The sequence below is a fragment of the Cyprinodon tularosa genome, unplaced genomic scaffold (assembly GCF_016077235.1).
Source record: "Cyprinodon tularosa strain WSP-4 unplaced genomic scaffold, ASM1607723v1 ctg11, whole genome shotgun sequence".
Taxonomy (NCBI): Eukaryota; Metazoa; Chordata; class Actinopteri; order Cyprinodontiformes; family Cyprinodontidae; genus Cyprinodon; species Cyprinodon tularosa.
This window is the reverse complement of record NW_024037893.1, coordinates 2,281,333-2,294,195: the sequence shown is the minus strand read 5'-3', so window position 1 is coordinate 2,294,195 and position 12,863 is coordinate 2,281,333. Positions and strand designations below refer to the sequence as shown.

The window sequence follows — 12,863 nt, the reverse complement described above, 5'->3', positions numbered from 1 at the left end:
ATCCACATATACAAATAAATCAAACCACAGATGTCCAGAAATTAAGTTAAGTTTGTAATAAAGTGAAATGGCAGAGAAAAAAAAGTATTGAAAATGTGAAGAACGGGAGGTGTTAAAAGGCATGGAGAGTGTTCTGAAATAGGATAAAAAGCTCACCTGGAAATTTAGGAAAACCGTCAGCAGGCTGAAGAATATGGCCATGGAGGAGAAACCAAATATAAGGAGGGGTTTTCTCCCAATGCTCTCAATCACCAGACCCTGAGGGTAAGACACAAACAACATAAAATTGGAGTGCTACATCACAGCACAAAGATTTGGGAGCAATCATAACCTTTTCTAAAATCCAGGACACAGGCAGAGCAATTTGAAATGACTGCAAGATAGGTAGTTATTCTGCCATTTTTTGAAGTTGCTATTTAAAAAAAGAGACTTGCAGTTCTAAAGAAGTTGCCAAGACTAGGACTGAAAATCAAATAAACGTACATAGCATATAGTTTACATTATAAAGAAGAACAGAAATTATTAAATCCTTTATATGCAATTTAAGTATTTTAAAGACTAAAAGAAAAAACATTTACAAAATATAACATAGTTAAAAAAATTCAGACAGAAGAAAAACTGTGGTGAGAAAATATGAACATTTGTATGACACCTCTTCTAAGTAATATAAAGAATTATATGATTCTATATAATCCTATATAATCCTTATAGAAATGTCTATGAGCTCAACAGGTGAACCACTTCTATATACCGGTAGTAGAGTATAAAAACTCTGAGGAAAAACAAAATTTTTGATCTTGCAAGAACATTTTTTTCAGTTCATGCAGAATATGCAACAAGCTCTAGTCCACATAAAGAAAAACAGTCTTTTAAAAAAGGATTAAATATAATCAACATAAGGTCAACAGAATGGTCAGCCAGAATGATACTCCTTATATACCCATGGCGGTTGCTGTTATATAAAACAGGGAAGGCTAAATTGTGTTTATCAAATCCAAATGTAACATATTGGTTTAACAAATGTATAAAAACATCACTACAATTGTTGAAAATAGCTGTTGTAAAGCGCTCTGAAATAATAAACTCCAGAAACCAGAGCAGAAGTTCAGCACAAGATAACTGTTTTGATTAAACTATCACTTTTTCTTATAAGGAAAACCTCCACGCTGTCTGGCGACTGTCAGTCAAAAATCCTTAAAGTCGCAGGGAAACGGCTGTTCCAACCGTTACATTTCCAAATTCTCCCAAGTGGTAGCCGACTTTACAGGAGTAAATAAAGTGAATGGGATTGGTCGTTTATCAAGGGGGCGGGATTGTTGTGGCGGAAGATTCGCAAGCAAGTTTGGTTGTGGCCATGTCTCGGAAGCATTTTTCTAACCAGTTAGGAACTTAGTGCTTGTAGGTTCCCAATGGGAAATTACATTTGGACCACGTAGCACTTAGAAACAACACTGTCAAGGAACACTATGAACAGCAGAAAAATGCAAGAGGAGAAGAGTTTTGTGTCGGAGGTAGTGGAGGAGTCTCCTCCATCTAACATTTTTTATTTAGAGGAGGAAAGCAGGCACGAAGATGTTGTGTAACAGCACATCAGGGCAGCAGAAGCTTTGTTTGGTGTAGAAGGCTTACAGCCGTACCAGTTTGAGCCCTTGCCTCGCAATGCTGGCAGTTCTGTTAGCTCTACGCCTGCCAAAGACACAGACGTTCATCCCCGTGAACACTGTGACATAACTCAATGGTAAAGTAAACAATTCTTATTTCTTATTTCAACTGTTGCATATATTAGCTACGAGATATGAATCAAGATGCTATGAATTTAGGTGTACAAGCTGACATATAACTACCTGCCCTGCATAACAAAAATAACAGATTTTAAGGTTTTTTTTTTAAATAGAAATTTTCTAAATTTTGGGATAATATAGTCTGATAAAGAGTACATTTATATATATGTTTAAGCCAGAATGATTTTGACATTCAAATATGACTTCCCTATGACTTTAAGTATGTTTGCAAATCAGCATCAAGGTGACGGCTTCATTAAGTGACGCATTTTTGTCTGTTATCCAATCAGGGTCTTCCTACTTGCTGCTTGCCTCAATATACAGAGGCTTGAGCCGCAAAGGGGATTTCTCATAGAGACTGACAGCAGGCGCGCTGGAAGCTGTTTCAAGCTAGGGGGGCTGATGGCTGGGTTGGAAAACACCTGACGTCATTATGTTGAGGGCTGTGGCTGACGTTTTTAACATAGTATTGTAGGCCTACATTTGTCGCCAAAAACTGCCATTTAAAATGCTTCGGAACAAAGCATGAACATTTTAAACTTTATTTCTTCTCTTTTAATTATTCTAAACAAACAACAGCTCCCAATCAACAGGAACAGGAATACTTGAATAAAACATGGCCTAAATATAGCCTAAACTGAGCAATGAACGTATTGAAAGTCCATTCAACTATGGATATGAGGAATGAAACAAAAACAAAACACACAAAAAAAAATTAACTAATTTCATATTTTATCACTAAATAGCTTAATACAGACATAATATTTCGTGATATGCAGCCTTATTCTAGCGTAGACTTCTTCAGCCACAAATCAAGCCATAAATAAGAAATAAATAACGCTAAATAAATGCTCGGCGGCAGTATAGGGGAATTAAAACCATTTCTTACCTCGAAATAGTCGGAAATACGTTTCTGCTGCCTATTGCTAGCCATGCCTAAATGAATGTGAGGTGGCGGAAGCTTCCGGGGGAGTAGCCTAGTTTTTTATGAAATATTAAAATAATGAATCATTAGTTTATATCTTATACACAGCCCATCATTTTAATCCCATATCAAACACAGTCTTTTAAAAAAAAAATACATAAATAATTTCATGTTTTTAAGTACAATATTATGTTACTCCACAGCCCCCCACCATGGGGGGCTGATGCTATGACGAGGGAGGCTGCAGCCCCTGCAGCACCCCCCTTCCCGTGCCACTGACTGACAGACAATGAACTGCTGCTTCAGAGCAGAAGAGAGATCACGTCCAATTGCGTTATACAATACTCATGAACTCAAGCACCTTTTAGCACATATTTTTTGCAGTTAAATGACTGCATTTATGAATTTTGAAAATGTGTATTTGACCAAATATTTTATGAGAAATAATCACTAGTGTACATATACATAGTATCAGTCTGGTAAAGAGCTTGTAGAGCTCGATTTCAAAGGCGGGACAAACAGGGTCACCATCATCAGGTTAGGACTAATCAGATAACTGCGGATCTGAGGCAAAAACTCAGAACAAAAAAGGCTCAGAACAAAAGGACCTGTTATTCAAGGTGGAGAGACAGTTAAGTTTAACAAAACGTTTATTTAAGACAGAACTGCAGAGAACAGCTATGGCATCTTAGGCAGGAATCTCTGTGGGAGGAGAACATAGGTTAGTGACTATCTCTATCTGGTGGAGGATGATAATGAACGTGTGAGTCACTAACCTGGTCTTAAAGTTCAGTCCGTGCCCAGAGAATGGGGTTGGTTCCAGCCAGTCACCTGCCAGTAAGACACGTTGAGCAATGCAGAGAGTCCCACACGCTGAAGTTACAAAGGTCAGAGAACAAGTAGAATTCAGACGTGAGCAGATAAAGGAAGGCAGGATAATCCAGAGGACGAAGCCTAAGCCGGTGTCGAAGAAGTTCTCAGCAGTCACAGCCAAGAGATCAGAAGAAGCTCCCAAGGGAAATCCAGAAAGGTGTCGGAAAACAGTTCCAGGTTCGATACACAGAAAGGCCTAAATCCAGCACCGAAGACAGGTGAGGCAAACAGATCAGAACAAGGACAGGCAGGCTCAAAGGTCCAGAGGCAGAACAGGTCAGGATCAGGCATTCAGAAACACTCAGGAAAGTTAGAGAACTCGATTGATTGATTGATTGATTGATTGATTGGTTTTATTGATCTCACAGTGGAGAAATTTACACATTACATCAGCTCAAATAGTCAAAAGAGAAAAAGGTGCCAAAGGAAGAAAAAGGTGCATTGGATATAGACAGTATATACAGTGTATCCACATATGACAGCTCTTTTTAAATATATAGTAGCACTATTACACAGGGTTATTGCTCACTGTGTTTACATGGGTATTTATATAGATGGATATTTATATAAAATATATATATATATATATAAAATAGAGAAAGTAGGAAAGGAGAGGGCTCACCAAAGGCTTGGCATTTCACCTTGATTGTATGTCTGGCATATATAGCACAGTTAACAATTACATTGATTCAGTTCAACTTAACAAATCATCCTGAAACTCAGATTTTTGTGCCCGTCCTCCTTATTAATAATTGAGCTAGCAATGTACAGACAAACCTACATTAACTCGATGACTTTGGACGCCCCGAACGTTGGCTATGCAGACATTAGTTGTAATTTGCTTGCTTAAAAAAAACATTTTCATATTTACCGTAACCTGTTTTATATATAACAGTGGCTTTATCAAAAGTAAAAGGAATCTCTTACTATATACGTCTCTGTACTACTTAAAGAATATGCACTATGCCTTTTGAGTGATTTCTGAGCATTTACTTGTAGTATAAATTACCTATCACCATTATTTTTTTTATGTCCTCTTGTCTTACTCATACAGTACACCACCATTTCTATGTTGAGCATTTCAGATTAGTTGCCATGAGTTTGAGGCTTTAGCAAAGCAGAGGCTACAGTTTGTACCCTTGTTTCATTTTTGCCTCTAAGAATTTACAGTGCCGCTTCAATAGTTTTGATCCTGTGGGATCTTATGAGATTGAAAGGAAAAAGCCATTGCTCTTTTTAAAAAATAAAAATGTGTCCTCCTCGCACTGGGATGGATCAGTTTGAATGGAGGTTTGTTTTGGGCATCAATGATTTGTTTTAATCATGTTTTGTTGCACTTTTCTGCTGGAATACCTCAGACTGTGTCTTTGCTCAATTTTGACCTGCTCTATATGGAAAGGAATTTACTCAAAATCCTGAAAGTTTATGTGTTTATGTATGCACATCCCAGCAGGCAATGTCTCTGAAGGCACAAGACATTTCTTTCTCAGACACTACCCACACTGCAGCACCAAGCATTTTCACACAAACATCAACCAGAAGTTAACGCACAGCTCATTAGGGGTCCCAGAAGATTTCTGAGGATGGATATTTATGAGGCTGAACACGTGTATGATTGTGAGAGAGAGGAAGAATTTGATAAGTGAGGAAAAAAAGTTGGTCTATTGTAAGCCTAAATAATTCATCACTAGACATCACCGTGGAGACAGAAACAGGATATTCAAGATGGATTTTTTTTGGATACTCAGAAACGACTGGCATTTAGTTCAACATGGACACGAATGGCAACTCCAGGTAAGCTGAAAATCAGAACAATCAGAAGTGCGTTTCAGTTCTGTGTTTGACCACAGGTGGCAGTATCATTCGAAAACTCCATGATGCCTCTTTAAGTGGATTCTTGGATGACTACTCTATATTTTGCTTGTGAAATAGAAGTATTCTTACTTTAGTAACATTTTTGGGTAATCTACTGTTACGACCTGGCTCGACTGGTCGCAACAAAATCTGGGGGGACACGGAAACAGGCAGTGCTTTAAGCCTGTAAAAGGCATTTATTTAGCAGAATCAAAGAATAAACTAGGTGTCGGCATCAGACGGCAGCTCGGATGGGGCGATCACGCCTGGTCCCTCCACACCAGGAAGTCTGGACCCCAACCTGGTCTGGACTGGACTGGATGGCTGTCTGTTTGTCTTGCTTCGGCCTTGAGACGCGCCTCTCAAGCAGGGAACACCAACACTCCTAAATGGAACGGCGCTCCTTAAATACCAACCAGGTGGCCGCATAATGGAAGCGCCTCCCACTTAGAGGACCTTAATTGATAGTGTTAGTTTAGGCAGTTTACACATACTGTATGCTCACCCGACCGCACAGCAACGCCGTCACATCTACCCACCGATGACTTTATATAAAAACTAAATTTTTCATTAGATAAAAAAGAAACAGTTTGTCTATTAGGGCTGCTAAAATTGTAAAAAGTTATTCTAAATATTTATATTTTGTTTATATGTCCTTTGCTACACAAAAAGACAGGAGCAAAACAAGAAGGAATAATGTACTTTTTTAATCACCAAAAAATATTTTAAAATATCAAGTATTAAATTTGTGCTTACGTTTAAAGTTCTGTCTTTAGTGTTGAGCAACATGTGTGTAAGATTAAAATGCCTCTTCAACATCCCCTCTAGTTCTGTTATATCTTCCTCTCTATGGAACTGAAGTTGGTAATTTGGCTCTGGCACTTTAAAAGTATAGAGTCTTTATTATTAGATTTTTTACATTTAAAAATTGCCTCAAACTTAAATCTGTCAGGGGTATCAATAATTGGAGGCATAATCACCCATGAGTCTAATAAAAATGACATCAGCCTGTTGTCAGGCTGATTAGCCAGAGACACAAACAGCTAAAAAGCTACAACCTGGTGAAAATAAAAGCTTTGCCTTAGATTAAACTACTGTCAAACATACGTGTCAATAACCTATCATCACTACTATATAATTGATTTTCCCCAAAGGATAAATCATTTGAAGGTACTGTTTACAATATTCCGACTTAAAAAAAAACAAACTTTGGAGTAAAACTGTATTGATTGATTAACACAACTATTTTGTCAGATTTGTCCACCTACATCCCATTTCCTAATCACTGTGAGCTGGCATGCAGTCTACGGTTAAACATACTTTCAACTTTAGCTTGTTAGCTGGCAAACTATTCTTTTAACAATGTATTGTATTTAGATCAGAAACGTATTGTATTTACATCAGCTTTAGTTTCCATGCAATTGAATTTTTTTTTATCATATACAAAAACAGGCTGTAAAGGAAAACTATCTTTAGCTAATTAGATATATCAGACTATGAATATAATAATTAATCTTCTAAATGGGTGTTTTAACAGCAGTAGGCAATTTTCTTTTGTATTTAAACAACATTGTGAAATGTTCCGATGCATCCCGGTGGCATCCATGAAGAAAATCCCAAAACTTTTAGTAAGTCATATGGATGCGTTCTACTCAACTTTTCTAAACATTTAGAACTGAGAATAAACTTCATGTAAGTATAAAATATGAACTTTGCCTTTGTCTGTTAGGAAAACGTTTTGATGAACACATGCAGACACACAACCTTAATCAAGAAACCAGCACATTTTGTCATCTAATGGTCAAAATGTGTTAGATTTATTTGTACATTTAAAACAAAGCTTAAGTTTTGGGGTTGTACTTCTTTTAAACAAAGATATCTAACAAAACTAGATTAAGCAGCTAAGACCTAGTAAAAATAAAATGATAAAAGAAAGATTGGAGCATCTCCACTTAAAAATCAATGCTCCATCCTACTTCTTAACAGACACAACAGGCTGGTCCAGAGTTCAGCCCTCACGGTTGGAAGGATTAAAATGTGTGGTCACAATCAATCACATCAGCAAATAGATGAGTCATTTCCGACAACTGGCTACAGCTTCAGGGAGCTCCAGCCTTCCATCCGCTCCAAAATCTGCACCATTAAGATTTCACAAAAAAAATCCAACATAAAGAAGTTCAGCTGTGGTCAATTCTACATTCAAGCTGTGTTCCAGAACAACTGTACAACTTAATAGGTTCTGGTCTTATTCTTATGTGAAGCTCTCCTCTGTTTTCATGTTTGTTGATGTTTTATGTCCCACCGGACCCTGCAGTATAGCAGTAAAAAATATGAGATTTTTTTTTTTTTTACTTGCTCTCCTGCAAAATGAGGCAGATTATTGTCCTAATTTTCCCTCATTGCTTTTCACACTATGAAAGAAAACTTCGCTGAAACCTTTTCACTTGAAAGCATTTGCTTTCTAAACTGATGTATATGTCTCTCACATAATGTGCGTCATTACCACAAGGTCAGTTTTCACATTACATGATCACTTGTTTGTGTTTAAACTCCAACTTGCCAAAGGGCTGCAGATTGTGACGACACGGCTGGATTTGTGTGAATTAATGTGGAGTGGCACAAAATCCTCCGCTCTGGTTTGTTAGCCTGCTCAATAGTGACAAGCGTGCTGCATAGAAAGGGCTTTTGCCTAGTGGGGTACTAAAAAAGAGAGCAGGAGGTCAGTGAATAACATGCTGCATTTAAAGGTTCATAACTGTGTCAGTATTTTTTTTTTTTCACTTTCCTCAGCTGCATCACAGTACAGCGCTTTAAAAAAAAGTGTGTTCTCCCCCTGGAAAATTTGAAACATTATTCAGTGTTTTTTGCAAATTAAAGCCAGAAATGTGTGGCATAGATTTGTGTTTGTTTATCCCCCCTTTATCCCCCTTAAGACATTTCTGAATTTACATATTTGGCAAATAGCATTTGCAGTACAGAATCTCTAAAAGACTGACATTTTTTTCCTTTTTTATTTTAAAATGTACCAGATGGGATATTCCCAATTTTCAAGTGATGAGCAGAACAGTATTCTGTGAGACATCCAAAGCATGGGATATAGTTTATAACCCAAGCTAGCTTTAAGCGTCTGTTGCTTCATCCCTCCACTGTCTGCTACAGCTTCACTGCGTGTTCACTAAAGTTCTCTAACAAACCTCCAAACACTTTAGAAACCAGTTGGATTTATCCTGAGATTAATTTGCACACTGGTCCTACTTATAAGGTAACCTTTAAAAGCATATTTTTATCCTGGATTTCTATGGAAGGGATTAGAATACACTAGGGAATGAATATAAATGCATGAGAACCTTGCATAGAAAAAAAAAGTGATCCTTTTCATATTACTTCAAACTTTGTGCTACTGCTAAGCTATCAGAATATACAATTGATTAAGCTGGATTTCAATTTTGGTTATAAAAGTAAAAAATGGGGAAAAGTTTAAAGGATATTTATACATGTATAAGAGACTGTAGGTTTATAAAGCAGTTAAGATTCTAAAACTATAATATCAAAAGGATTGACTTGTTTATTGTTGTGTGTGTATATATATATATATATATATATATATATATATATATATATATATATATATATATATATATATATATATATATATATATATATATATATAGTATTGTTACTGTGCAAAATCTGATTAAATGATTTGCAAAACAGGAGCATCATAAATAGCAAGATTAGAATAATATTCGAGATCAATGTCTTTCAACACAATGATCTGGAATTTTTAAGTTTTAAAGTTTTATCATCCTCATCCCAGTATCAACAGGCACTCACAAGATTAAACAAGAACATCCAATTTCAAGCAAAGCTGATTTTTCTCACTTTCCAAAACAGAAGCCCTTCAGCAGATTTCTTCATGTCCTTTAAAACATTGGACCTTTCAAAAATGTTTCAGGAAACTGTGATACGGCTGTATTGGCAGAAGCAATGTTCCACCTCATTTTCCCCTTAGAGAAGAATTTGTTCAAATTATTAGAGAGCTTGAAAACACAGCACATATAGCTCAGTGAAGAATACAGGTTTTCTTTCTGATTTTTGCAGGGGGGATAAAAACATTCCTAAGCCCAGGGATGAGTGACACTTCAAAACCTTACATATATCCCCTTTGCCGTTATTCTCTTCTGCTAAGGCATTTCACAAGGTTATATTCTCATTGCACAATCTGTCCAGATCATCCAGCCTTTGCTGTTATTCCGAGCTCTCCTTTCCTTGGCTCATTCCTGCTCCCTATGGGTGGTGACAAGATAAATATGTGTCCTCATTCAGCCAATAGCCAGAGGCTAAAAGAAACGGGTATTTGTTTTTTGACATTTTTATAATCCAGGGAAGTAGGAAGTAATGGGTTACTATAAAAGATTCCAAGAAACTCTGATCAGCTTAAACATAGACTGAATGATAAAATTATTTAGTTATATTGATTTAAGTGGGTACCAAACATTGTGGCAAAAATAGATTTTACTTACTGGGGAATTTTCTATTTAAAACAAAAAAGATGTGTATTGAAACTAAAGGTTTGATTTTTCTATCATACCTTTGCCCAAGTGTGCAGAATTGAAGCTGAATTAAGCTTTTTAAAATCTGCAACTGGGATGCCACAGTTCATTAAGCACCTTCTTGTTGGTTAAATGAATAAAAAGAAAAGCAAATCAAATTTAATTTTGATTTTATGTCTATAATTTTAATAAGGAAAACTATCAAAATGTTAGTTTGTTTTTTTTTATATTCAAGGCCTTGGGATCCAGAACAGACAAACAGATGCCCATCCAACGAATAAAAGTCTGAGTCATACTGTAGTCATTTACTCATGGTTGCACAAAAAGTTCGCTTTTAAAAAAACGTTCACATAAACTATAACTTCTAACATTGTTTTTCTCCCTATAGCTTAGTGTCGGTTTCTATAATTGTATACACAACTGAAACGAGTCCCAGAAAAAAGAAAATGACCAAAGCAGAAACAGTCTAAACACATTTCACTGATCCACAGCCTTTGCTTCTGTATAACAAAGCGGCCATTGTAGCAAATAAAATGTTAACAGGGTGAAAGTAAAGAAAAAAAGAGCAATAGCTGTGCAGCCAAAGCTCACACAAGGACACAAACAGGCTGCAGCTAAAAGGCTTTGCTCTAATTTCAAAGGCAATCTGGGGGAGAACAACAGAAAGCAGCCGTATATTATTGCGCATGATGAGGGAATACCAGAAAAAGATGGTTTGTTCTGGGTCAGCTCATGTGGAGCCTGAGTAATCCCAAAGCTGATTATATCTGAATTTGAGGATTCCAACTGACTGTTCATATTTCCTTACAGTTTTTTGATTCTGTCACATCAGTCTGAAAATTAGTCACCTGCCTTTGGAATGCTTTACCTTTCTGCATAATTCATCCAATCTTTATCTAAAAATATGGAAAGGGAAGAAGACGAACTGCTGTTTGTGAATTTTGGCCGATCTGCGTAATAACCACTGCAACTAAAATCAAGCAAAGGCTAAAGCAAAGCCTGGGATTATTTATTTCCTACCTCAGCAATGTGTGTGCTATGATATTTGAGAGACAAATCAACAAAGCAACATCTTGAAGCCTGCTGCAGAGTTTTTTTTTCATTATCCCCACAAATATCTGGACCTACTGGAACTAGTAAAGGTCAAAATGCTTTTTATTTTGAATATAAAACTAATACAAATCAATTTAGTAGCAACTGCGTTGTTTTATCCAAAGGAGGATTATCAGTATAGAAAAAATCTAAACATTTTAATCAGTCATCCTTAATGTCCACACTTGATATTGTTTTAATGTTATTTTTTTCATTTTAAGGGAGGACATATTTTAATTTTACTGTTGATTAAGTAAAAATTGAAATGTCTCTAGGAACTTGTAGTAATGTATGTTGCTGCACTACTAAATCAAATCTCAGAATTATAGTTGGGAAGAAAAAAATCAAAGACATAAACATTACTTAATTTTATAAAAACATGGAAAAGGAGACAACCAGAATCTAAACTCTCCATGAACCACAATTGTTTTAAGAGACATTAAATTAAAGTTAGCTTTGACTGACAGAAAAAAAGTCTGGACAGTTTTATAAAAAAAGGATCTTTCAATGACAATTTATTTGACTTGCCCTTTAAGGGCCACCATATATAAAGTGACTAAAAAAAGAGTAATTTAATTTTGATGATTATTTTAATCAGAAGAACAGCTCATAAAAAGGGTGATATAATCAAATGTCAGTCTACCTCCAGTTTAATTTCAAATTACTGTTGGAATGTGAGAATTGGTTCAGATTTACTCAATCAAGGTTAGAAAAAAAATGACTCCAACGTACTCATGTTGACAAGGATCAAATCAATTTCGAGGATCCAATTTATATCATATAGGATCCATATATGCTTATTTAATGAGAGATGGTAGGGAATATTTCCTACTGCTTTTTTATGTGGTTCTGTCTAAGAAGAAAAGGAAATATTTTAACTGGACTCAACAAAAGAGAAAATGAATTCAAATCTTCACCTAATATTTACTTTAATATCATGTAATACATTTTATTATATCCACATTAAATAATAAAAAAAAAAAACATAAAAAAGTGTTTCCTCATTGTTAAATAACTCTGGGTCAAAGCAACTAAGTGTCAAAAATTAAGCAGTTGATTAAAAAGAGCTTTTAAACCCTTTCTTGCTTAAAATTCTGGTAATCTGCACCATGTTCTTTGTTCTCACATAAATCCATATGTTTTAGTCTCTGGCCTATGGCATTAGGATTCAGGAGAAAAAAATCTGAGGCAAACTCAGGAGATATTCAGGCTGAAAATATATGATTTCAGTTTTATATCCCTTTTTTTTTTAGGCTAAGTGGTGAAAAACAGAGATTTTGATCCTGCAAACTGTTATTTGGTCAGAGATTCATTATTTATACTGGTTCAACATCCTTCCTTTAAAAACAAAACTGATAAACTTTTATTTGTTTATTAGTTCAAGACAAAGGGAATTTCTTTTTTACTACACAAGATACAGAACAAAGAGTAGTTTGAGCTTGAAAACAAAACTGTCAACAAACTCATTCAGAATTCCACATCTATGGGTGACTGCTTACATTTTGCAGAAGTCCTAAAACTTAACAAGACTGTTATCAATGCAAACTCCTCTCAGAAGTCAGATGCTGGAGATGGAAAATGATGTCACAGCATCATGGAGGTTTATTCTAGTCACTAGTCTGAATAAATCACTTAATACAAGCCATGAAAATATAGTTTTAGCATTCTGTCCAAAAAGGTCATACTAACAAACATTTCAAGGAAGACACACATCATGTTTTGGTTCAGCTTTTACTGATTAAGTGATATCCTTTCGGTTTACACTGTGCTTAAAATGTAAAGTCA

At 35.7% G+C, this 12,863-nt stretch overlaps 1 protein-coding gene and 1 long non-coding RNA gene across 11 annotated transcripts in view; both read right to left on the bottom strand.

The window, feature by feature from the left end:
• Positions 1-12,863, bottom strand: part of slc2a9l2 (solute carrier family 2 member 9, like 2) — a 177,462-nt gene that overhangs the window by 72,197 nt on the left and 92,402 nt on the right. For all 10 annotated transcript variants that reach the window (XM_038295565.1, XM_038295606.1, XM_038295545.1 and 7 more), the window contains exon 10: positions 157-258. In XM_038295565.1, coding sequence (XP_038151493.1) covers positions 157-258 — 102 coding nt within the window. The remainder of the gene's footprint in view (positions 1-156; positions 259-12,863) is intronic.
• LOC119790188 lies at positions 3,305-3,687 on the bottom strand. Its single transcript, XR_005281683.1, has 3 exons — positions 3,619-3,687; positions 3,483-3,537; positions 3,305-3,408 (listed from the first exon to the last, which is right to left on the bottom strand). It is a non-coding gene; the product is annotated as an uncharacterized LOC119790188 (long non-coding RNA).